The sequence below is a fragment of the Rana temporaria genome, chromosome 2, assembly GCF_905171775.1.
Source record: "Rana temporaria chromosome 2, aRanTem1.1, whole genome shotgun sequence".
In the NCBI taxonomy this organism is placed as follows: domain Eukaryota; kingdom Metazoa; phylum Chordata; class Amphibia; order Anura; family Ranidae; genus Rana; species Rana temporaria.
The window spans coordinates 326,521,510-326,548,333 of record NC_053490.1 but is presented as its reverse complement, the minus strand read 5'-3'; the positions used below and the strand labels follow the sequence as shown (position 1 = coordinate 326,548,333).

The 26,824-nt window shown below is 46.1% G+C and overlaps 1 protein-coding gene and 1 pseudogene across 2 annotated transcripts in view; one reads left to right on the top strand and one right to left on the bottom strand.

Moving 5' to 3' along the window:
• Positions 1–26,824, top strand: part of LOC120927052 (putative helicase MOV-10) — a 112,283-nt gene that overhangs the window by 10,387 nt on the left and 75,072 nt on the right. Inside the window, exons 1-2 of one of the 2 annotated variants that reach the window (XM_040337483.1) lie at positions 13,496–13,598; positions 25,129–25,222. In XM_040337483.1, coding sequence (XP_040193417.1) covers positions 13,585–13,598; positions 25,129–25,222 — 108 coding nt within the window. In that variant the 5' untranslated portion in view covers positions 13,496–13,584. Of the gene's footprint in view, positions 1–13,495; positions 13,599–25,128; positions 25,223–26,824 lie in introns of those variants that run through there. The other variant, XM_040337482.1, reaches the window with a different exon arrangement.
• LOC120929739 lies at positions 4,865–4,960 on the bottom strand (annotated as a pseudogene).

Genomic DNA, 26,824 nt, shown 5'->3' with positions numbered 1-26,824 from the left:
GCTTATGGGGCTCTGGTGTTTAGGTGCAATTGAAAGCCACAAATGCACCGTCTGTGAAACTCAATGAGAGGCCGACAGTGCACCTATCAGTACTTGCATTTAGGGCAGTGTGTGCACAGGGACGAATTCCCAGAACGCAGAGTGCCCTTCACCCACATCTAAACGTCGAAGCCTCAAGCATCAGGGCTACAAGTCCAATGTGCTTTGAGGCTCAAGCAAATACTGCTGATATATTTTAGCAACAACAAGCATAAAAGCGACACATTCACTTTTGTTGTATTGTTCTTATTATGTGTTGTATTGTAGTGTCCATGACTTCCAAACATAACTGAAGTATTGCAATGTATATAACGGCTGTCATGACATTGAATACGCCCCCACCCATTCTTTTGAGTTTGAAAGGCCATAGCAGTCATTTATTAATTAGCAATATACAAAATGTCAATCTTGTTAACCAAATACATTTTGCATTATCAGAATATAACAACAACCCTATCAATAACTGACCTCCTTATAGGTCTCGGATCTTTGAAGGCACCTGTATTTTACTGATTGGCGGTATTCCCCAACCACTTGCTCCATAAGTTGGGACAGCAGAGTGTAAGTGTCCCGGCGTAGCCTGGCGGATCTCCAAGGGGGCGGCTTCTATTCAAATGAAGCGCGCCCCCGATGCAAAAGAACTGGGCATGCGCCGGGCTGCAAAAAGCCCAGTGCGCATGCTCCAGTTCTCGGCGGAAAACGTCAATGACGCCGACGTGTGCGTCATTGACGTAAAGTCGTATTCAAGAACGACTTACGTAAACGACGTATCCGACGAAAAAACACGACGGGGACCCGACGCCATCCGTAACATGGCCTACGCGAGACTTGCGGAAACTTACCCCTCATATAGCAGGGGTAAGTTTCCGCTTACGCAAACGTCGTTAGCGACGGTTACGCGACGCGAACTCGTTCGGGAATCGGCGTAGAAGGATCATTTGCATATGCAAATGACTCCTTCACGTAAATGCCATCTAGCGGCGGCCGGCGTCATTGCATTTAAGATCCGCCAGTGTAAGATGGCGGATCTTAAAGCGGTAGTTCACCCTCCTTTCCATCATTAGACCATTAAATTCGGCATCGTAGCGCGAGCTACGGTATGCCGGTCTTAAATTTTTAATCCCCGTACTCACTGTGCTAGCGATGATTGAAGAATCCGACTCCCGCGGGGAATGGGCGTGCCTATGGAGAGGGAGGATGATTGACGGCCGGCTCTGGCACGTCACGCTCCCCGAAGACAGCCGGAGTAGGTCTCGGCTATTCACGGCGCCTGCGCACAGGCTATGCGCAGGCGCCGTGAATAGCCAAGCCTATTTCGGCTATTTCCGGAGAAGCGTGACGTGCCAGGGCCGGCCGTCAATCACCTTCTCTCACCATAGGAACGCCCATTCCCCGGATTCTTCAATCATCGCTAGCACAGTGAGTACGGGCATAAAAAATGTAAGACCGGCATACCGTAGCTCGCGCTACGATGCCGAATTTAATGGTCTAATAAAAAAAAACTTTTTTTTTTTTTTTAACAGGGTGAACCCCCGCTTTAAGTGTATCTATGCAAAAATTATTCTGAGAATCAGGAGCATAGATACACTGGCCTAAAAAGGGAGTTACGATGGAGTATCTGACTTACTCCATCGTAACTTCTCTGAGAATATGGCCCTATTGCCTTAACTTAACCACTTCAGCCTCTGAAGATTTGGCTGCTCAATGACCAGGCAATTTTTTTTGCGATACAGCACTGCGTCGCTTTAACTAACAATTGCGCGGTCATGTGATGCTGTACCCAAACAAAATTAATGTCCTTTTTCCCCTAGAAATAGAGCTTTCTTTTGGCGGTATTTATAATGATCATCTCTGCGGTTTTTATTTTTTGCGCTGTAAACAAAAAAAGAGAGTACATTTTGAAAAAAACACAATATTTTGTACTGTTTGCTATAAAAAAAAAATTTAAAGCACATTTTTTCCTTGGTTTAGGCCAATATGTATTCTTCTACATATTTTTGGTAAAAAATAAAATAAAATCGCAATAAGCGTATATATTGATTGGTTTGCGCAAAAGCTATAGCGTCTACAAAAAATAGGGAGTAGATTTATGGCATTTTTATTATTATTATTTTTTTTTGTCAGGTTTTTATCAGGACTGCGATATTTCGGCGGACATATCGGACACTTTTGACACATTTTTGGGACCATTGACAGCGATACAGCGATTAGTGCTATAAAAATGCACTGATTACTATATAAATGTCACTGTCAGGGAAGGGTTAACACTAGGGGGCGATCAAGGGGTTAACTGTTTTCCCGCATTGTGTTTTAACTAGGGGAAGAGAGAGATCGGTGTTCATACGTCTCCTATCCCCTGAAAAAAACAGGATCTGTGTTTACACACATAGATATCCGGTTCTCGCTTTGTCACGAGCGATCACGGGTGCCCGGCGGGCGCGATCACCGAACCGCAGGCACGTCCCTAGTGGTCAAAAGGCGAAGCGAAGTAAGGTAACAACTAGGGTTTTCCCGATATCACTTTTTTATGACCGAGTACAAGTATCGATACTTTTTTTCCAAGTACTCGCCGATACCTATTACCAATACTTTTTTTAATCTCATGTGACAGTGGCACATGTGTCAGTATTTTTTTACAATTTTTATTTTTATTTTTTACAATAATTTTTTTTATTTTTTACAATTATCTTTTTATTATTTATTGCAATTCTTTTTTTTTTTTATCAGCACTGTTGGGGGGCTTTGGTGAGATAGGGAGAGAGCTGTAAAGAGGGGGACACGGAGGGAGAGAGCTGCATGGATTGGGACTATGTACTGAGGCAACATCCTCCATGTTGCTCCACAACAATTCTTGAGACATGTCAAAATCTCCCCACATACATCTCACATGGACTTCATCTCCTTCGTCAGCAAACAATTACGCACAGGCCCAGGTACTTTTTCCCCAGATGTTTTACCGGTTCCTGACATGGACTTCCCAGGGATATCACCTCTCTCGGGGTCCGGTTCCGGTGGTCTCTGGGGTAGGCTTCTACCGCGAGAACGCGGGGGGCCTTAACATATCCCACCTTCTTCTGGACAGGTGCTGCGAAGATAGGTGCAGTGAAGGTGGATACAGTTGAAGTAACAGTAGTAGTTGGGTTCCTCTGGTGACCCACTCACAGTGGTAACAGCAGTATTCCCTTCAGGATTACCCACAGCAGCAGATGCGGGGGGCATGGGCCAGACAATTTGGTTGAGGGCAGCAGCTTCTTCTGTCACGTTGCCCGTGATCCAGTCCACTTTGTAAGCGCAGGGTGTCATGATGGGTTGCTTCACAGAAAACAGGTACTCCCCGCAGGTAAGGCATCGAACAAAAGGACGGGGATGCACGGCCAGTCCATTGCACATGTTACACAGCATGCCTAACGCCTCCACATCGCTGATCGTGCAGAGCACGAACCACCCATGCGGCCCCAATCGGACTCCAGCATCCGTCAGCACGGTTCCCGGCAGCATGGTACTTGTAGCGGTACCCACAGGAAGCATCCTGGGCCCAAAAGCAGACTGCAACCATAACACTGAAGACATGGCAGTGCTCCGTTTCTCTGGGTGCTGGACACACATGTGGCATCTCACGCAGAAAACAGGTGGGAACTCCTCCCACTTGCTCTCTTTGGCACGTAGCACGCAGGCTTTTCTTTTTTTCTGACTCTGCCCACAGCTCACACAGTCAAAAAGTGAAAAGTAATCGCAAAATTCTTCCCCGTTTTAGCACAGTCTTTCTCCCTCTGTAGGATAGGTCCCAAATGAACAGTCTGTTTTAGTTGCAGGGGGTAACGGCAAATTCCGGGCGAGCCCCCACGTGTAGCACTACCCCCGAAGGAGCTGCTGGTTTAGATTTGGGCCTGCAGCTACCCCATTGTTCCTTGCGAAAGAAAGAAATGTCTGCACCAAACACCCAGTCTCTTTTTCTCCCTCCTGCAGAGAGGGTTTTTATTAAAATTAACTTCAGAAAAGAGGGATGGAGGTTTAGGGGAGATTCAGGCATCTTACTTGCAAATCACGGATATTCTCCTAGGTCCAGAGGAACAACTGTCTCCACGCTGGACACAAGCTTGATCAAAAGATAGTCTCTGCCACAGACTTGGTGAAGATAGAATTGGTTCAATAGTCTTTGCCACAGACTTGGTGAAAGTAGAATTGGTTCAACAGTCTCTGCCACAGACTTGTATTACCACACACTGGGTTAACTTCTGAAGAAAAGAACATAGCTCACAGTGCCAGGATCTCTCAGCCGTTCCGGCAGCACTGCGAGACAGATTTTGATCCGGATGCATCCACCAATTGAGTCCTCAATTGCTCGGTCCCTTCCAGCAGGCAAGGCAACACAGGACCATCCCTGGATCAGTAGGCCCCAGCAACTCCTGGGCCTACATCTCAGTAACGGAGCCTCAGGCCAACGTGGCCCCAAGGCAGGAACCACCAATACATCCCTGAGGCCAGAAGGGCCCTCAGGTTCGGATCAGGAAAAACTGACCACACAAAATGGTGTCTGTTCCTTAGGTACCCTCTCCCAGAATGAACAGCGGGTTGACCACACCCCCTGAACCACTTCTGAAAAAGGAATACCTAATATATTCAACCTGTTGCATTTCCAACCAGTGGTGAAGAGTGACACCTACTGTCAAGTGGAAAAACGTGCAACCCAGCCGAACTGAAATAGAATCACAATTTGAATACAATCTTTCTGAGCCAAACTATTGCTCAGACAACTATAATTTTAACATTTAGCACCCACTCATTGGGAGCAGGGTGCTACACAAATATAACTGCTTTTCTTTTTTTTAATATGGAACGCTTCACGGATTTGCGTGTCATCCTTGCGCACAGACATGTTAATCTTCTCTGTATGTTCCAATTTTTTGCTGCAGAAGAAAGCACCTGAAGGGCTTTTAATGTGGCTGAGTTTGCAATTTTTGTTCCATATGTTTTTGAATACTTTCTTTTACTTGTATATGTTTTTCCTTAAGTATATGTGAACCTTACATTGTAAAACAACCCATTTAGTTTAAAACAGAAATGAATGTCCAAAATTTTGTATATTCATTTAAAATATAAATATAAAATATAAATATATAAATGAAAAATTCCCTTCTCTGCCACAGACTAAATGAGTGCTGTGGAGTCGTTGCACAGTCTCTGCCACAGGACCGTGTAACCACACACACACTTTGCTTTAGTTCCAAAGACACAGCTACACAGTACCAGGATCTTTCAGCCAGCCAGCAGCACTGTGTGGTAGATTGGCCAGGATGCATCCTCCAATTGTTCGACTTCTTCCCGCAGGCAAGACAGCACAGGACCACCCCTGGACCAGTAGGCCCCAGAAACTCCTGGGCCTACTCTCAGTAGTGGAGCCTTGGGCCAGCAGGCCCCGAGGCTGAAGAACTGCTAATACATCCCTGAGGCCAGGAGAGCCATCAGGTCAGGATCGGAAGACCCTGCCAGAACAGTATCTGTCCTTTAAGTACCCTCTCCCAGAATGCACAGCGGTGGGGACCACGCCAACTAGGCTGCTTTTGGGCAAAGAATACTCAATACACCCAGCCTGCTGCATTTCCAACCTTGACTCGTGGTGACAGTGACACCCACAGTCAAGTGGAAAATGTGCAACGCAGCTGAACTGGAACAGAAACCAATAATTTGACATAATCATTCTTAGCTAAACTACAGCTCAGATAACTTAAATTTACAAATAGCAACTACCCAACAGGAGAAGGGCGCTACATGTATATAACCTGATGCAGCAAAACTGACATATATAAAGAAACAAAAATTACATTTAAATTGATTTTCTTTATTTTGTAAACAAACGGCTTGGGGTGCCAGTCTGTATGATGAGGCCACAATTTAGTGCACTTGGAACAAGATGAAAGATTTTTTTGCATAAATTCTGATGTCTCTTTGGCAGACTTTGGATGGAAATAATAAAGTTTTGCACCACAGTGAGCAAGCATTATGTGAAGAAGCCAAATTATAGTACACTCAGGCCCAAGTTCATGTGGGAACATGACCAGTGTTCCCCCATCTATATAGGCTCATGTTCCTACCTTCCTCAACCTCAGAACCAACATCAGAATCAAGTAATGGCTGTGCATCCTGAAGAAGCAAGTGGCTGACACTGTGTTCAAATAAATCAGCTGACTCCTCCATGCATGATGCTGGGGCTATGGTAGGAGTATCTTTGGACAAAGAGGCAGAATAAGCCGCTCTGGCAGCTGCGGTGGACTGCGGTCCCCTGATTTGGTGATAGAGGATGAGGAGGATGAGGATGGTTTAGTAAGCCAATCCACCACCTCCTCTGCATGCGGTGGCTGGATAGTAGGGCAACATCACTAAACAGAGAAAATGGTGCCCTGCCTGAGGTATGGACCACATTCAGCTTTGCCTGTGGATACAGCTGCTGCTGGCCCCTTCACAGTGCCATGGGAAAGTCTGCCTTTCCTTGTTGGCCTCCCAGACATGATGGGAAATGTAATATAGACGTGGAAATGTGTACTTGGATGCACTTTAATCAATGGAATGTGGTGTTTGGTGCAATTTAACTTGAGGACTCTCTACACAGACACACTCCACTGAAACGCTACAATATACTGCAGTAAAATTGCACTAACACACCTCAATATTTTACGGGAAAAAGTGCCCTGACACACTTCAATATACTGCAGTAAAAGTGCACTAACGCACTTAAATATACTGCAGTAAAAGTGCACTAACGCACTTCAATATACTGCATTTAAAGTGCACTAACAGACTTTAATATACTGCAGTAAAAATGCACTAACGCACTTCAATATATTGCAGTAAAAGTGTCCTAATGCACTTCAATATATTGCAGTAAAAGTGCCCTGACGCATCTATCTACACTCCAACATCACACTGCAAATAGTGTGGGGTGGGTCTATGAGCAATGAGCCATGATTGCACACAGTCATCATTACTTTCTCCAATCATGGTTCTGACAGTGTTCTTTGCCCTGACTGGGCAGAGCCGTAATTGCTTCAGCCAATCAGGGCTTCCAATGCACTGTGTGATGCGCAGTGCATTGTGGGCCATTCGGCAAGCCGAACAAACGGTCGAACAACATGACAATTTGGGTGTTCGTTAAACGGACGAACAGCCAATGTTCGGCCACAACTCATGCTTGGGCTGAACCATTTGCCCAACATTATTTTCTATACTGTATATATACCGTTTTGTGCAAAGGTTTTAGGCAGGTGTGAAGAAATGCCATAAAGTAAGAATGCTTTCAAAAATATATATTTGTGACAGATCTCAGACTGCCCTGAACAGAAAATAAGTGGTGTGCTGTGCCCCAAGAGACTAGAAAGATTTTGAGGAGACATGTGCCCTGTTATTGCACCCAAAGACAAACTGATACAACACAAGCTATACCATCACAATTACCACACCCCTCTGCGGATGTATAGTTTAAAGCAGGGCGTCCAACCTTTTTTCATCAAGATTTGATGAAGTGAACATGCACGAGGGCCGACCATTTTGCCTGACATTCTTTGAACCATTAAAATTTGGTCTAAGTGTGTTCGTTCGAGCACTAATACACTGCCCAACAAGAATTCTCTTGCCCTTGTGGCTGTGTGTAAGTAAAGAGGTGAGCTTAGGCGTATTATTTGGATGTACCGTATTTTTTGGCGTATAACACGGAAGTTTCAGGAAAAAAACTAAATATTTTAAATAAAAAACTGTGAAGCAAAATAAGGGCCAGTGTCCATCTTCAGACCCCCAATTGCCAGGAATGCAGCACCCACCATTGCTAGGAATGCAGCACCCACCATTGTCAGGAATGTCGCACCCACCATTTCCAGGAATGCAGCACCCAGCATTGCCAGGAATGCACACACCATTGCCAGGAATGCAGCACCCACCATTGCCAGAAATGCAGCACCCACCATTGCCAGGAATGCAGCCCCACCATTGCCAGGAATTTGACACTTTGGGCCTAATTTTGACATTTTTACTTAGGAGTGTACTCATTTTTGTTGCCAACAATTTGTTGCCAGTGTATTTAGTTATTTTGAGGGGACAGCAAATTGACAGTTATACAAGCTGTACACTCACTACTTTACATACAAAAATTTGAGAGGTGCCTTTGACACAGTTGACCACCTGCTCCTCCTTAGCAAACTACACTCCCTAGGCCTCCGTGATTCTGCTTTATCCTGGTTCTCCTCCTACCTATCTCAGCGCACTTTCAGTGTCACTTGCAACTTTATTCCTCTTTCTGTTGGGGTACCCCAAGGCTCTGTCATTGGGCCCCTCCTATTCTCACTCTATATCTCTTCCCTGGGCCAGTTGATAACCTCCCATGGCTTCCAATACCACTTCTATGCCAATGACATCCAGATCTATATCTCCACTCCTCAACTCACCCCCTCGATCTCCTCACAGATCTCAAACTTACTGAATGACATATCAGTATGGATGTCACACCACTTCCTCAAACTCATTCTTTCTAAAACTGAGCTTGTAATATTTCTTCCTTCCCAGTCCCCCCCATGACTTTACCATTAAAATCAACAACGCAACCATTGGTCCCTCCACACATGCCAGGGTGCTGGGTGAAATCCTTGACTCTGACCTCTCCTTCAGCCCCCACATCCAATCACTGGCTAAATCCTGCCTCCTTAAAGCGGAGTTCCGGCCACAATTTCACTTTTTAAATATAAATACCCCTGTAATACACAAGCTTAATGTATTCTAGTAAAGTTAGTCTGTAAACTAAGGTCCGTTTTGTTAGGTTGTTACAGCATTTAGACACTTTAGAAAATAGAAATTGACTGGGGCCATCTTTCAGCACCTGTGCTGTCCAAGTCACATGATTCTTTGAGACTGGGGAGTGCACAGACAAAGTTACACCCACTACATTCCCAGGAGTCTGTGCGGTGTAGGTTAGGAAGCATTAAGCACCTAGGTGCAGGAAGTGGGAAGATTAACTATTCTGCCTAGCAACAACACTTTGAAGGCATCTAAAAAAAAAAAAAAATTTTGTAAAGGACTAATGACATTTTTTTAAAACTACTGATGTAATGTTATATTTATGGGTGGAACTCCACTTTAACCTCCGCAACATCTCCAGAATTCGACCCTTCCTGGCTAATGATACCACAAAGCAACTTATTCACTCCTTGATTATTTCCCGCCTTGACTACTGCAACTCTCTCCGGCGTTAGGGTTCCCAGGCGAACCGGAAGTAGCGGGTAGAACGCATATACACCCGCGCTTCCGGTTTTGCGGCAAGAATATGCGCCGCGTTTAGCGTGCATGCGCACACACATGCACAAAAGCGTAAGGGGACGTGTCGGCCCATCTAGCAGTGAGGGCTGGAACGCACTCACTTCCTGGTATAGCGATGGCGTGCGTTCCATTGCACGCCTATGGAGGAAAAAGAAGGGCTGTTAATGGAGTTTCTCCGTCCCCAGACCCACAGAGCTAGAGGAGGAGCCGCTATTGTCTGGTAAGGAGACACGCTGTGTGCACTGTATGTGCATAATTCTCACTTACTGGTCAGCTTCTTGCCTTTGGAATTCGCTGGTTTGGCAATGTACACGTGTGGGCTCTTGTGTCCATATACTGATCTGCATGTGTATCACAGTGATGCCCACTCAGAGAATAGGATTAGCCCTTGAGACATAGTTAATGCCTTTTTTTTTGTTGGTGGGGAAATTCTCTGGCCACACCCCTCAGGACAAGAGGGACAAGAGTGGCTGAGGGATCAATGGGTGGGTCCAGCCAATGGGGGCGGACCTTTGGCCGGGCATCTGCGCACATGCTCACTTGTGTGTTTGTATGGCTAGTATTTATACTTGAGAGCTTCTTGTATGAGGAAGCAACTACTGACCACCGAGGCTCTGATGAAAGAGGTTCGCCTCTGAAACGCGTAAGCCATAGATGTCGGTCTGATGCCATCTGATCCGTGTTGTTACCGTGGTCGCTGGGCGATACTGTATACCAGTTCAATTGTCTGATAAGCGCTGTCTTTCAACTCTGTTTGTGAGTATGACCATTGTTTTAATTTATCTAATAAAATCCTTTTAAGTGATAATGCACTAGGTCGGTGCGCCCTCCTTTTCTTTATAGCTTTATGAATTCCCATGATTCTGAGGAGTGCTGCAAGATTTTAGACTTTACACTGAAATGGATGACTTTGCCCTATAGCAGGAAAACACCAGAGCGCAGAAGAATTTTTTGTGTGCTTTCAATTTGCACCATACCTGGGGTTATTTTTTGTTTATCCCCCCTATGCTGTTTTTCATTTGCGTCATACACAAGATTATCTTCTAAATGCCACCCAGGGGCTTTCCATCTTGTTCGGTGTCCCATCACTGGGGCTAGGGCCAGGGTCAGGATGAGGGGTCAGTGTTTTCATATGGTGAGAGGGCATCATCAGGCAGTGGCCCATAGTGTATATTCAACTGAGATGCTGCCTGAATTGTCTATATGTCAAAGCCCCTGCCCTCACCCCTCTCTCCAGACCTACCCTGCTGCCTAGGGGTTTCTCTACCCGACCAACGAGGAGCCCCAGCAAAGGAGCAGCGGTGAAGTCCTTTGTGTTGCCTTGGTCTGCACCCTGGAGTGTCTCCTGCAGTGTCAACAAGGGAGGTAGCCACACACAGCTGATACTTCATTGTCACCTAGGGCTCCATTCATCCTTCTAGGGAGGCATGCAATAATGTGATACTGGTGATCCTACAGAATTTAATTACAATTTAGTCACCTTTATGTGATTTTGTGTACTGTATCATTCAATGCTTGTGCAGGGAGAGCAGATGAGCTCATTGTCTACTGTAATTTCTGCAACTTGTAGACTGTAAAGCCAAATTCACACTGAACATTTAGGCCCTGTTTATGAGACTCTGTCGTCTTTATGTGACCAGAAAGTACAGGCACACCATCAAAGACTGCTATCAGCAGCCTGAAAACTTTTGCGGTTGGACAGTGCACCAAGTGCTACTAAGGTTTCGAGCAGTTTGTGCCAAGGGTTGAAAGCCTGAATCGCAGACTTCTTGTGTTCTATGCATTTGCCTCCAGGCACATTTACCCTAAACATCATAGTGTTACTAAACCCACAACAGTAAAATCAGTCTGTATATGCAGTAAAGCATGCTTGTCATACTCGCTGTGGAACCTAAGGGGTTAATCATCTGCATTGTGTAAAAAGGCTGTGTTATTCCTGTATGTACAGATCCTCCTCTTCCTACATTGTCCCCATAACATGTCCAGATAAGGCAGAGTTACTGGAGTCATGCTGCACATGCTCAGTTTGATGTGTATTGCTAGAGAGTTGTTTTTTTCTTGGGAGAGTGCATGTGATCAGCACTGTCCAGACAAAGGGTCAGGGGCCCTGCATCTTGATAGGACAGCCAGTGCAGTATGAAAACTCCTCCTATAAGCCTCCAACCAGACACTGGTAGAAGTCAAAGTTATATTTACTAAAATGATTGCATTTCCATGTTCTGTGTATTGTGGGAGACCAGATATAGGGAATGCAGGGTCCTGGGTTTAGTAACACTTTAATAGCACTCTGTGCTCCATCCAGCTCCATCCAGCCGCATCAGCTTTCAGCCTCTCATAGAGTTTTACAGCATGCCAGCTGCGAGGCTAGATGGTGTGCCTGTGCATTCTGCCCACACAAAAACACCAGAATCATATGCACAGGGGCTAAACAGCCTATTGCTCCTTTAGACCCCTTTCACACTGAGGAGTTTTTCAGGCGGTACAGCGCTAAAAATAGCGCTGCTATACCGCCTGAAAAACTCCTGCCCAGCAACCTCAATGTGAAAGTCGGAGGGCTTTCACACTGAGGCGATGCGCTGGCAGGAGAGAAAACAAATCTCCTGTCAGCAGCATCTTTGGAGCGGTGAGAGGAGCGGTATGTATACCGCTCATTCACCGCTCCTTCCCATTTAAAACAATGGGAAACTGCGGCAATACCGCCCGCAATGCGCCTCTGCAGAGGCGCATTGCGGGCGGTATTAACCCTTTATCGGCTGCTAGCAGGGGTTAATACCGCACCGCTAGCGGCCGAATCCCGCGGCAAATCCGACGGTATAGCGCTGCAATTTTTAGCGGCGCTATACCGCCACCGCGCCTCCCGCCCCAGTGTGAAAGGGGCCTTAAGCTGCAAAGGCAGTGGACATGGGGTGTACATATGTCACGGCCATGATGCTTTGCATCGTGTTGCAGCAAAATTGATCTTATTGTCACTACTTGGCTAAACACAGTCTATTCCAGTGTTTCTCAACTCCAGTCCTCAAGGCGCCCCAACAGGTCATGTTTTCAGGCTTACCATTATTTTGCACAGGTGATTTGACCAGTTTCACTGCCTTAGTAATTACCACAACCCAGTTGCAGCTGGTGCTCAAAATGTTTGGGGGGGGGTGCAAAAAAAAAAAAACAATTGCAGCCTCACTGTGCCCATCAAACTTGGCCACTGTGCCCATCAAACGTAGCCACTGTGCCATACCATCAATTGTCGCCACTGTGCCATCAATTGTTGCCACTGTGCCATCAATTGTCGCCACTGTGCCATCAATTGTCGCCCCTGTGCCATGCCATCAATTGTCGCCACTGTGCCATCAATTGTCTCCACTGTGCCATGCCATCAAATTGTGTTTGTCACCACTGTGCCATGCCATCAATGTGCCAACGCACCCCCCGTGCGTCCCCTGATTAACTATTTGGAAGCCGATTACAGCCCTCAGGCTATAATCGGAAAGCCTATCAGAGCCACTGGCTCTGATAGGCACTTCCAAAGCCAACCAGCTGCCGTTATTCAGATGGCCGGCGCTCACCAGGGGGCCGGCCATCTGAATAGTGAGCAGCAGCAACAATACATAGATTCATGCAATGCATGAATCTGTGTATTTAATTCAGTGGCGGTGCAGGAGCTAGAGGGAAATCCTGAAAACATGACCTGTTAGGGTGCCTTGAGGACTGGAGTTGAGAAACTAAGTGGGTCTGCACCACAATAGCCCTGCAACCGCGTGTAATGCATGAGGTTGTGGCATGGTGGTGCAGGTTTGTAGGGGTGAACAAAAAATGGCAGTGAGGAAGCAACATAACACCTTCTGACCACATGTCAAATACCCTTTAAGTAGCGATCTACCATGGATCACTCTTCAGAGGGCAACACAAGTTGGGGGCAATACAATGGGCTGCCTTAATGCAAAACAAGTTAATGCACAAAATACTGCATGTTTAGTAAACTAAAACAATTGTTGGCTTCTTCTGTTTGCAGAGGTGAGGATGTTGCATTATCACAAATTTGAATTTTTTACACTCTGCCCCAAATCAAGGGTATTTTTTACAAAAATCTTGCAGTTCAATTCTGAACCTGTTAGTAAATATCCTGTGGAACCCTGGGAGTCAGTGTGCTTAAAATCCCAGCATGCATTGTGAGCAGCTGCCAGTAAGTACTGAGAGTTTGCTTTGCTTGTATGTGCTGCTCTTTTGTTTAAGAAACGGCAGTGGATAAACTGCACCATGGAGACAGTAAGGTGCATGGCTCAAATTTCATATATGTGTTTTCTGTTTGGTTAAAGTAAGCTGCGTTGTTTTTTTACTTTTGGCTTTTTAAGGTCTGTTTGTGACCTAAAATGAGCATGCTGCCATTGTAACGTGAACTACAGTCATGTATATGAAATTCAGGTAGTAAAGTCTGGAATAGTCTGCATCTTTAAACGCAGCGACAGCTTCCATGTTTTATTTTCATAGGTTCACTTGAATAACCCTGATCTAGAGCAGACATACTTCTCACTCACTTTTATGTCCGCTTGTGTGTGAGGTGTTTTTTTCTCCAACCCCCCCCCATTGTTATTAAACTTTTTAATTTGTGTTCTAGTTACATTATCCTTATGTTGTATTCCTATAGAAATGTATCAATACAAAAAACACCCACCAAGATGACTGTCCAAGGAAATCTGCAGTTGGGCTAGATAATAAAGCCATAAACGCTTTAGGATTTCCTTTTTACATGGACATACAAATGGCGGCTTGGAAAGGATGTTTGAGCCAAGTGGCCCAGTAAACAGTCCATGTTCATAGGACATTGTGTTGTACTGATGTAGATTTAGGCATTCATTCCAATGACTTGGGGCCTATTGGGTGAGGGATAGGAGTGCAATGCTGGCTAAATCACCTCAGGTGCTAGTTTGCTTATTGTGTGAAATATTTTTGTGTAGCTATTGGAAATGTGACATTTGGTGGCATAAGATATGTTCTACAGTTTAGGCTACATCTATGAATGTGCTAATTGTGTGTTTAGAATTAGGAGAAGGAATCTGTTGTCCTGCAGGAAAATGCACCAAAAATGTACATCGTGTTTTTAATGCAATTTCATTGCCAAAAATGCACCATGTTGCTTGTAAAAGTCCCTGAACCTTTCCAAATAAATGGCACAGGTGGAAACTGCATAGCTGTAAACGTGACCTATAGGAACTAAATGTTAAATGGACAGTAGTGCGTCTCTGCAAACGCCCTTCAAAATGCATAGATGTGAGCCTAGTCTTAGACCAGAGTTTCTCGACTAGGGTTTCTTTATGGGTTTCCTTGAGCAACGAGCAATTTATGCCTCTGGGATAAGTTTCCACGGACACCGTTGACCTTTTTTGCTATCTGTAGGGGGGTGGTTTTTCCCAGTGACCACAAGTGTAAGGAGCATTCTTCCGACTATCACTAATGTATCATGAGTTGTAGAGCATTCTAAGGCCCCTTTCACACTGGGGCGGGAGGTGCGGTGGTGGTAAAGCGCCGCTATTTTTAGTGGCACTTTACCGTTGGATTTGTGGCAGGATTTGCCCGCTAGCGGTGTGGTTTTACCCCCCCCCCCCCACTAGTGTCCGAAAAAGGGTTAATACCGCCCGCAATGCACCTCTGCGGAGGCGCATTGCCGGCGGTATAGCCGCAGTTTTCCATTGCTTTCAATGGGAAGGAGGAGTGGTAAACACCGCTCCAAAGATGCTGCTAGCAGGACTTTTGGAGCGGTCCTGCTAGTGCACCGCTCTAGTGTGAAAGCCCTCGGGGCTTTCACACTGGAGAAACGGCAGCCGCTGTTTCAGGTCGGTTTGCAGGTGCTATTTTTAGCGCAATAGCGCCTGCAAACCGCCCCATTGTGAAAGGGGTCTAACCTGCAGGTTTCATGCGAGTTAGCTGCACTGTCCCATAGTCTTCTGCACTTTCCAATAGACTTAAAAAAAATATGCAGCATATAGGTTTGGTGTGCTATCTGAAACCACACCAACACAACAGGACCTCATAGAAGTCTATAGGAAATCACAACTAACCCGCATGAAAATCACAACTTGGTTGCGCTTTAGCAAAAGCATAGTGGGGCAGTACCTCCCAGACATATTAAATTAAAAACTCTCCATCCTGCACTATTCTTGTCACTAAGGTTGATTTGACACCACTAACCCTTCATTAGACAATCAAACAAATGTTCCAAAAGCTAAGGTTTTTCCTATTGAAGGGGTGGGGGCAACAACTTAGAGAATGAATGTGGACATGCACTTTCAGCAAAGATGAGGGTGATGGCACCAGAACGGTACCTTTTTTAGGCTCTAGTCACACTTGTGTGACTTGTCATGCAACTTTGGACATCAAAGTCGCACGACAAGTCATTCCTTGTGTTTTCCATTGATAACCATTCATATATGTGCAACTTAAAGTTGCAGCAACTTCAAGGTAGTTCTGCACTACTTTGGTCCAAATTTCATGCAACTTGAGGGCCATAGACTTTAATGTTAACCCTCAAAAGTTGCATGAAAGTCGTATATGAATGTTATACAAGGCAATTGTTGTCATCACTGGCCAAAGTCATATTCAAGTCGCACTCATCCATAGTTGCAGTCCAAAGTCAGTGCAACTTGGGAGTCGTGTGAATGGAGCCTTAACGTGGAGGTCTGGGGGGGGGGGGGGGGAATGTAAAGCTAGCAGCTACACTTATTGCAGCTGCTGGCTTTTAATAAATGGACACCTACCTGTCCTGCTGTCACAAAATGTCGGCACCGCAGCTTTTTTCATCCGCCGACATTGCGGGTAAGGGAACCCGGCAGTGTAGTCTTTTGGCTTCACGCCGGAAACACTCCTGCGCATGCGCGAGGCCCCGCTTCTCTCTCCTATTAGCCCGGCGGCCAGGGGATGAGGAGGAGGGAGCCCCCGCGGTGATGTCATGGCTGGACTCCCGGAAGTGGGAAGTTATACCTGTCAAAGACAGGTATCCTGCCCCCCCCTCCCCGAAAGGTGCCAATTGTGGCACCAGAAGGGGGGGAGGAATCCGGTGAGCGGAAGTTCCACTTTAGGGCGGAGCTCCACTTTATGTTAGCAAGGGCAGTTATTATATTTTTGTCCTTCTGGTTTTAACCCTGTGACTGCCAATCTACTATATCACATACAGTACATTATAGCTTAAAAGTAGCCGGTGAGGTATGGGATAAAATATATAATCATTACATTTACCAAAATGTTGGTAATTTTACCTGATTGATACAATTTTAATGGATTATTTAGGTAGACTTTCATCAAAATAGTTTTTGTTGGTGTTGATCAAGCTGACCACCTTTCATAGGGCTAAGTGGAGCAAGTATTTATTCACCTTTGGGGACATGTTAAATGTTCTACCTGTATTTAGTGGGAACATGTACAGTATCATGTTCCCAATGCTGCAGCCGCTCCCTGCTGCTTTTTCCCTGTGACAGCAGTACGGGGAGAAGTTCCCCATAGCAGCTGTTGCTTTTTGAAAACTGCCAGGCGGTGCGGAGCTCCCCACCCCACTTTGCTGCATCATTCATACACCGAGCTCTGTGTATTAATGAACAAGTCCTTATCCCGCGTACACACGATCGTTTTTCGGGTTGTAAAAAATGAAAAAAAAAATGTTGTAAATGTCATTAAAAACAACTGTGTGTGGGCTCCGGAGCATTTTTCACGATGTAAAAAATGGGCATTACAAATTTAGAACATGCTCAAATTTTTCACAACGTTTTTAACGTCGTAAAAAATGGTCGTGTGTGGGCTTTAACGCCGTGAAAAAAAACGTGCATGCTCAGAAGCAAGTTATGAGACGGGAGCGCTCGTTCTGGTAAAACTAGCGTTCGTAATCGAGTAGGCACATTCATCGCGCTTTAACAGACTGAAAAGCGCAAATCGTCTTTTACTAACACGAAATCGGCAAAAGCAGCCCCAAGGGTGGCGCCATCCGAATGGAACTTCATCTTTATAGTGCCGTCATACGTGTTGTATGTCACCGCGCTTTGCTAGAGCATTTTTTTTTTCATGATCATGTGTAGGCAAGGTGGTTTTTAACGATCGGGTTGAAAAAAACGTCGTTTTTTCTAGACCATTAAAAATGTAATTGTTTACAACCCGAAAAAACGGTCATGTGTACGCGGCATAACATCCTTTGCAACTATTGGCTTAGTTCTCAGTGAACTACCACAACGCTGTTGAGAGGCTGTGGTAGTTCATTGAGTCTTCCTGTCAGCGTAAACCTGCCTGGCCATGCGATGTATGGGGCAGACTGCTTACATTGACAGTCTGAGGCTGGGTTCACACTAGTGCAAATTGAATGAGGGTTTCTAACCAGCTCACAGACAAGCAAGGCAGCAACTCCTCATTAACTTCTCACCTCCTGGTTATAGGATTACTCTGCAGCACTCCTAAGGTAACAACAAGGTTACCAAGACATGATTTAGACTGGACTGTGGCATTTGGGGGAGGAACATTACTAGTTAATGCTTATCCGGCAGCAGTAATCCTTATGCAGTGCTCCAGACCTTTACTTCTATATGAATTTGCTGGGGCAGGTAATTGCTGGGAATCGCAGAACAAGGATTACTCCACCTGTGCCCAGAGGCGTCCCTAGGGGGGGCAGAGGGGGTCCTGACCCCCCCCCCCCCAACATCATGCTGTGCCCCACCATGTGCTCCCCCCCACAATTTTTTTATTTATTTTTTTGCAATTTTTGTATTTTGCTCCCCGAGAGGGAGAGCGTCCCCAGTCAGCTCTGCGGGGCATTCCTCCCCCTCCCTCTGCTCGCCGACACTGCATAATGCGAGCGCTCACACAACCAGATATTCTAGCCTGGACTGTGTTTAAGTGTGTGCACTGCAGACTGCAGTACACTGTAATCACTGAACTACATTATCTCCATCCCTTCTCCCCCCCCCCCCCCCCAACAGTGATTATCACCAGTGGCTATACAGCAACTACTATTGATAATTATAAGAGAATCTGCTCATTAATGGTTCAAATCTCAGCCAGTTTCTGCAAACCAGCTGAGATTTAAACTGTCTATGGCTGATCTTAGCTCTTAGGCAGCCCATACATTGATTAGCACTGTGGAGTGTCGGCTTCCTGGCGTGATCGGGCATGTGGGATTTCAAACACACCCGAGCCCATCTCTATTGGTTGTAGACAGTTGAGCTCCCTGCAGGTTGCTTAGCAGCAGTGGACCCTTCTCTGACATGCTGATCGGGATGCAACCCAGGTGATGCTCTTAGTCAAATCCTAGTCATAAATATCAGTGATTTTATTGATCAAAGCCCACACTTTACAGGCATAGAGCCCACATGGCTGCTGATCATACAGTTGATTATATTTATGTGGTTGTACTCTTGATGCTAATAAATACTGTGTTTATTAGATCTGACTGGGAGCATCACCTGGATCACATCCCGATCAGCATGTCAACAGAGAAGGTTATACAGCATTACTGCTGCTAGGTGACCAGCTGGGGGCTCGGCTCTCTATAACCAATAGTGCCAGCCTTCCCCTGCATGCACCCATAATGTCACCAGCACTAGGTCCTAAAAGACTGCCACCACTGCCAAGGAGACAGATGCCAGACCAGTGCTGTAAATAGCAGGGACAGGACAGCTGGGGATCCCCACAGTGGCAGAACACCAGGGCCCTTTGCAACAATGATGGTTCTCCCACTGCTTTGGACCCTTATATTTTCTTGGTGTGCTGGTGATATACATCTCTTGTTTTCTGCCACCCTGGGGGGCCCCAGTATAGTAGGAAGGGAGCTCACTGCAGAACATGTGAAAGGGCCCATAGTGGGATCGTAGTAAAGGGCCCCAGGAGATTTTATATATATATATATATATATATATATATATATATATATATATATATATATATATATATATATATATATATATTCTCATTTTATAGTGGGCCCCCCTACTTTTGTCCCTGTCCCCCCATGTGCCCCCCTAAATATGAAAGCTGGAGACGCCACTACCTGTGCCCAAAAATCATCAAATTGTCCCGGCATGGTAATCCTTGTGCTGCGGTTTCTGGCAATTGCATGCCCCAGTGGGTTTTTCATTTACAGTAATTGTCAGGAGCTGCTGCACAACTCTTACTCAGCTGCTGCCTGGTAAGGATTAACTAGTTCTGTTCCTTCCCTTTCCCTGACCCCCAGCAGCCTCAGGCCGACTGAAAACCAGACACATGGTTCAAAATGATTCAAAACCTTGACGGTTTAGGTGAATCCCGGACAGGTGGCAACCCTATGATTCTTGCCAGTCAACATGCTTGACACACGACTGAGCTCTTCCAGGGGAACACAGAAACAGAAAGTACCGTATTTATCGGCGTATACCGCGCACTATTTTGCCCTGAAAATCAGGGCAAAATCGTGGGTGCACAGTATACGCCGATACCCGCTTTCCCGCCATGAGTTTGAATACTGCGCCCGCATATAGCGAGCGCAGTACACTCGTGAATCTTCGGCCTGTCTCGGCGCCTCTCGTACTGACGTCCTGAGCGTACAGGACGTCAGTGCGAGAGGCGCCCGAGCCTGCCCGAAGATTCACGAGTGTACTGCGCTCGCTATATGTGGGCGCAGTATTCAAAGTCGTGGCGGGAAACGAGCGGGAGGACGCCGCCGATGGACGCCGGACCCGCCGAAGATGGACGCCGGACCCGCCGAAGATGGACGCCGGACCCGCCGAAGATGGACGCCGGACCCGCCGAAGAGGACACCCGACGAGGCCGCAGAAGGACGTCGGACCCGACGAGGCCGCAGATGGACGCCGCGCAAGACATCAAAACTGTAAGTACAAAACAACCAACAATCTTTTTTTCCCACAGGATTGGGGGCTATATGTAATGTGCTGGGATGTGATCTAAGTGCTGGCATGTGATCTATATGTAATGTGCTGGGATGTGATCTAAGTGCTGGGATGTGATCTAAGTGCTGGGATGTGATCTATATGTAATGTGCTGGGATGTGATCTATATGTAATGTGCTGGGATGTGATCTATATGTAATGTGCTGGGATGTGATCTATGTGTAATGTGCTGGGATCTGTATGTAATGTGCAGGGGGCTTTGGAATATAAAAGGGGCTGTTGAAAGTTTTTTTCCTAAAACTTCCCTCCTAAAATTAGGGTGCGCGTTATACGCCGGTGCGCGTTATACGCCGATAAATACGGTAACAGAAGTATTTTCTTCCATGTAGTTCTATTAGGAAGAACATTACATTAACGTAATGCTACCACCAAGTGGCAGAGCTACTAATTGCAGTATAATATATAGAAGAATGTTCTTTGCACTTGTAGCACCCATGTACTTTATAGTACTATAGTGCATCGATCAGGGTATAGTTAGACTTCGATCCTAATTGTTAGGTGTGACAATAGGGCCCCTGTCTCAGCTTGGCTGTGCTGTGGGTCATTCTGATGTATCAGGGTGTTCGAGGTTTGGGTGCTCTTCCCAGCAGCCAATCACGAGGCTTTGTCCTCGCTGTGCATGCTGGGGAGGGGTGTTCATGGGACAGACGTCATTGGTTCTGGGTTCTTCTTCGTCCAGTGTGGCACCCACCTTTAGGGTGGCCACATCATGGCGCCACGGCGTTATGGCCTGCGTGCCACGCGGTGTTCCTGGCTCTGGGACCATGTTGGTCCGGAGCATCTGAACCAGTGATGGGGATCCAGTGAGTGACTGGGTTCCCTCTTTTGAAGATCCCAAGCTGGGTGCTGTTCAGTGGGTAGTCGGTCTGAGGAGCGCCATTGAGAGGCTGGCGGTCCAATAGGGCTTAGATGAAACCCCTGGGGATCACAGGTAGCCGGACACTGCGGGACTGATCACCTGTCAGTCGGTACATTGGGGACAAGCTGAAGGAGACCCAGACGTAACTCAACCAAGGAGGCGTATCTCCAAGTATCCTACCCAGAGGGGACATGTGGCAGAGGTATCTTCTGAGGCTCATTGAGAGCGGTCTGTGGCAGAGACTTTCTTCCAAGTTCAAGTTTACCAACAGTGGCGTCTCCAGCTTTCATATTTAGGGGGGGCACATGGGGGGACAGGGACAAAAGTAGGGGGGCCAACTATAAAATGCAATTATATATATATATATATATATCCTGGGGCCCTTTACTACGATCCCACTATGGGCCCTTTCACATGTTCTGCAGTGAGCTCCCTTCCTACTATACTGGGGCCCCCCAGGGTGGCAGAAAACAAGAGATATATGTCACCAGCACACCAAGAAAATATAAGGGTACAAAGCAGTGGGAGAACTATCATTGTTGCAAAGGTTGTCTTGCCACCGGGCCCTGGGGTTCTGCCACAGTGGGGATCCCCAGCTGTCCTGTCCCTGCTATTTACAGCGCTGGTCTGGCATCTGTCTCCTTGGCAGCGGCGGCAGTCTATTAGGACCTAGTGCTGGTGACATTATGGGTGCATGCAGGGGAAGGCTGGCACTATTGGTTATAGAGAGCCGAGCCCCCAGCTGGTCACCTAGCAGCAGTAATGCTGTATAACCTTCTCTGTTGACATGCTGATCGGCATGTGATCCAGGTGATGCTCCCAGTCAGATCTAATAAACACATTATTTATTAGCATCAAGAGTACAACCACATAAATATAATCAACCGTATGATCAGCAGCCATGTGGGCTCTATGTCTGTAAAGTGTGGGCTTTGATCAATAAAATCTCTGATATTTATGACTAGGATTTGACTAAGAGCATCACCTGGATTGCATCCCGATCAGCATGTCAGAGAAGGGTCCACTGCTGCTAAGCAACCTGCAGGGAGCTCAACTGTCTACAACCAATAGAGATGGGCTCGGGTGTGTTTGAAATCCCACATGCACGATCCCGCCAGGAAGCCGACACTCCACAGTGCTAATCAATGTATGGGCTGCCTAAGAGCTAAGACCAGCCATAGACAGTTTAAATCTCAGCTGGTTCAGCAGAAACTGGCTGAGATTTGAACCATTAATTAGCAGATTCTCTTATAATTATCACTAGTGGTTGCTGTATAGCCACTGGTGTTAATCACAGTTTGTCGGGAGAATATAATTGCTGGGCAGGAGGGATATTCCCCTGTCACCACTGTCTGTTGATGGGGGAATCATGCAAGTTTCTTTCCTGCAATCTGTGGATGCAGGAAAGAAATTTGCACCGTATATTATCTGCCTAACTGAAAGTGAAAAATTGTGAATGTTTTGAAAGAACAGGAGAGGGGGAGGGAGACAGATGGGGGGGGGGGGGAAGGGATGGAGATAATGTAGTTCAGTGATTACAGTGTACTGCAGTCTGCAGTGCACACACTTAAACACGGTCCAGGCTAGAATATCTGGTTGTGTGAGCGCTTGCATTATGCAGTGATGGCGAGCAGAGGGAGGGGTAGGAATCCCCCGCAGACCTGACTCGGGACGCTCTCCCTCTCGGGGAGCAAAATACAAAAATTGCAAAAAAAAAAAAAAAAAAATATTTTTTTTTTTTTTGGGGGGGCACATGGTGGGGCACAGCATGATGTTGGGGGGGTCAGGGCCCCCTCTGGCCCCCCCCTAGGGACGCCCCTGTTTACCAAGGAGGGTCTGTGGCAGAGACTTATTCCTACAATTGTCCGAGTGATACTCCGGCTGCCAGGTCAGTGAGAGAGGCCTGTCTGGGTACACTGAATCCACTCTGGCGGGAGTGGCGCAGAGAAGTGTTACGTTTGGGAGCAGGACTGTTTCCTATCATTATGACTGAATCCGCTATTCTTTCAACTTTACTTTCCTCACCACAAGTTTTATTGTTTTTACCTGGCTGGGTAATAAAGAGCACCTGTCGTGGACATTCCTTTACTTCTGTTTATGCACATACGCATCACTCACCCCTAGAGAATTCGGAGCACCCACGAGGTAACACACCGGCCAAAAATCCAGCAGCTCCTCGGGGGGGGGGGGGGGGGGGGGGGTAGTGCTACACACTCATATCTGCATGTAAACTCCCCCATTCAGCATTTCTCATATAAGTCATATTTTTGTCCAAAGTTCTTTGGCTTTAGTAGTGGCTTGTCATACCATTCCACCCTTTTTCGGCAGTTGACGTAGACCTCTGCAGAGAAGTGACATTTAAGCTCCAATTTCTGGAGGTGTAGCGGTTGCAATATACAGAATATCCCCTTTTTGTCTGTACTGTTAATGGTTAGGCACACATGGAGTTCTCTCTGTTGCTTTTCTAGTTGTGGTATTGGAGATGGCAAGCTTATCATTTCTTCCTCTTAGTATGTTTTCTGCCACCTACAATGTCTCCTTTCACATAGGCAAGTCACCGCAGCAAAACCAGGCAGCTGAGGCACGTTTTTAACCTGTCAAAAACCGGCGATGGCCCTATACAGATTGTCTTTTCCGAGTGGCAAAAAAATGATGGCATGTCCCATTAGGCAGGTGATGCTGCGTGCCTCTTCACTCTATAGAACTGAATAGGACAACTGTGTTGCAACCATGTTTTTTCAGGTACCTTTAGCAGTGACGCTTGATTTTCATCAAGCTATTATAGCAACAAAGGACAGTGCCTTTAAGTGTAGCAGCAAGGGGTTTCGGAGCATGCTCAGTGGTTCCTTGGTGGTTTGCCAAAGGAGCGACTGAGCATGCACTGAAACACATTACCGCCCCTTGCTGTGTGACGTCACTTCATGCTTGCACTCCACGCTGGTCCCGGAAGTTCCCAGGTGGCCATCTTTCCGAACTTTGGATTCCTATGCTGCTGGATGGCTGCTGCTGTGGCCTGAGACTGCAGACCGACTGATTTATTCAGATGCAGTCTTTTCACACCACCTTTTTGTGAGTGTTCTTAATCTTGTTTTGTGTATAATAAACCCCTTGCTGCTACACTTAGAGGCGCTTTCCTTTTTCTTTGTTTACTTTTAGGCTATTTTCACACTGAGGTGCTTTGCAGGCGCTATAGCACTAAAAATAGCGCCTGCAAAGCGCCCTGAACAAGCTGCTCCTTTCACACTTGAGCAGTGCGCTGGCAGGGTGCTCAAAGTCCGGCCAGCCACATCTTTGAGGCGCGGTGCTTTGTGAGCAGTTTTAGCCTTTTTTCGGCCTGCTAGCGGGGGTTAAAAGCGGCCAAATGGCACCCAAAAAGCTACGGTAAAACGTTAAAAAAATAGTGGCTCTTTACCGCCGATGGCGCAATGCCCAAGTGTGAAAGTAGCCTTAGAGTTCTCCACTCTCTCAAAAGGCTTCCCAAGTGCATGGCTGCTCCACCTGTTGGCTGATGATGGGACATTCCCATATAGCTTTCCTTCAGTGAGCCCTCCTACAATGCCCATAGGGGGAGCAGCCCCCCCCCCCCCCCCATGCAAACAAGAGGCTCTATTGGCTTCCTTTAGAAAGTCCTCTGGGCACTGAGCTCTGCGCCCTGAGCACTCCCTCTATAGCATTGTTCCCTGCTGTGGTGTGTGTGATTGGCGAATCCTGTGCCCTTACTTCTGGTTTTTCTGACTCATCTCGGCTGTCCAAAGGTGCATGACAGGCGACTGGCTTTGTCAGATTTACCGCCGCACTATCGCAGTCCCATTTTGTAAGTCACTGATCACTGCCATTAGTAGTATTAAAAAAAAATTATAACAATTCCGGTGTGTATACACAAACAAGGATTTTGTTTTACAAGTGATGTGGGAAAACGGGCATGCACTTCCTTCTGCTATTTCTAGTTTTGATAATTTTATAAATATCTTTCCTATAGAAGCAAAAAAAAATAAAAAATACTTTTTGTTTCTTGTTTTTTTGTTTTAGGCATAATGATTTAACAAATTTTTCCTCAACAATCTATGGACTTGAAATGATTGGGAAAGCTGTGAAAAATGGTAACAACATTCAACTGTTCAAGGTAGGTGCTCAGTTTTCCAGCTGTATTTTGGTAAGTCATACTAATTACTGTAACGGAAATTTTAGTAGCTTTGATTTGTTGCAGAACCTCCTCAGCTGTTCAGTGCAATGTAATGGGAATGCCCAGTTCATCATTAACTTGCAGAATAACTTCTGTTGTTGGTGTACAGTGAAAATAACAGGACTAAGTGTCCATTTACACCAGTTGCAAGGTGGGATTCACTGCCCTTATTGGATGTGCATGAATGCCATTATTGTTAATGACACCCGAGATGCATCTAGAAAATGCGCTCCTGCGGTGCAGCCACCAAACCGCATAGTACCACAGTACTATGGAGTTTAGTAAAGTAAGATCTGAAAAGTCGTGCCCACTGCACCTTTTGTGTATTCCAAGCATTTCCACGCGGTTTGCAGCCCACTGAAATGGGTTATCAAAAATGTTCAAAAAATGCTTGCTTGCAATCCAGTGTGGTCCAGCCCTTAGTTCACAGACGGTGGCGGACATCGGGTATTGGCTCCCACAGTATCTAGTGCATGACACAACGTACAGGTACGTTGTTTTGCACAATAGAGCCACCCTGCTGCAGTATATAATGCGGTGGGTGGTGTTTTTATTTTTTATTATCATCTTGCTGCATTCTAAGCATTAAGATAAAAAGCATTTTGTGTGCCTCAGCTCCCCTTATATTTACCTGACCCCCCATCTCTATCCAGCGATGTCCCTGCAGTTCTGGAACGCTCCCTCCCGATTGGCTGAAACACAGCACCATTGGCTCCCGCTGCTGTCAATTAAAGTCAGTTAGCCAATCAGTGTTAACACTCCATGCAGTTTTTTTGTTGGTCAGTTGTGCAACAGCATGTTTGCCATCTTTAACCCCTTCTTACCGACGGTACACATGTGGCTTCACAGAAGTGGGTCTTTTATCCGTGGGACCACATATATGCATTCTTGTGATTTTTGTTTTGGCAGCGTTTTCTCAGCACAGAGAACAGTTTCTCACTGTGAGCCTTGGGTCCCGTACTACATATCATAAGGCCCAGTTCCCGATCGCTGTGATAGCCTCTGATTGGCTATCACAATGATCAGTCACTGTGTGTCCGTCCCCCCCCCCCCCCTTCTTTTTTTTTTTTTTTTTTTTTTTCTGCTGGTTTTCTATTTTGATAAAAAAAAAAAAAAACGGGAGATGTCATTACCATTTACAACCAGAAAAAAGCCCAATTTGTCCTCTAAAAAAAGCAAGGTACAAGTCACCTGGATACACTACGAAGTACAGTTTTTACGAACACATGTCAAAATTGTAAAGCTATGTTGAGCCATTAGGATTTGTTTTACTCTCCATCATAAAGGGGTTAATGTACTGGATGCCTATCCTTAATTAGGTGGATACAAGATTTGGGCCCCTGTTTTTCTGGGGTAGTGATCCAGCTTTTGTTCAGAGGGTGTGATACAGCATTTGTCCTTTCTTCAACCACTTGCTGACCAGAACACAGACAAATGGCATCCTGGTTGGCAAGTGGAATACCGGGGTATGGCTGCAATAATATGCTTTTTTTTTTTTTTTTTTAGCCCTTGATTCTCTACAACACAGGTGTCAAATTGGCG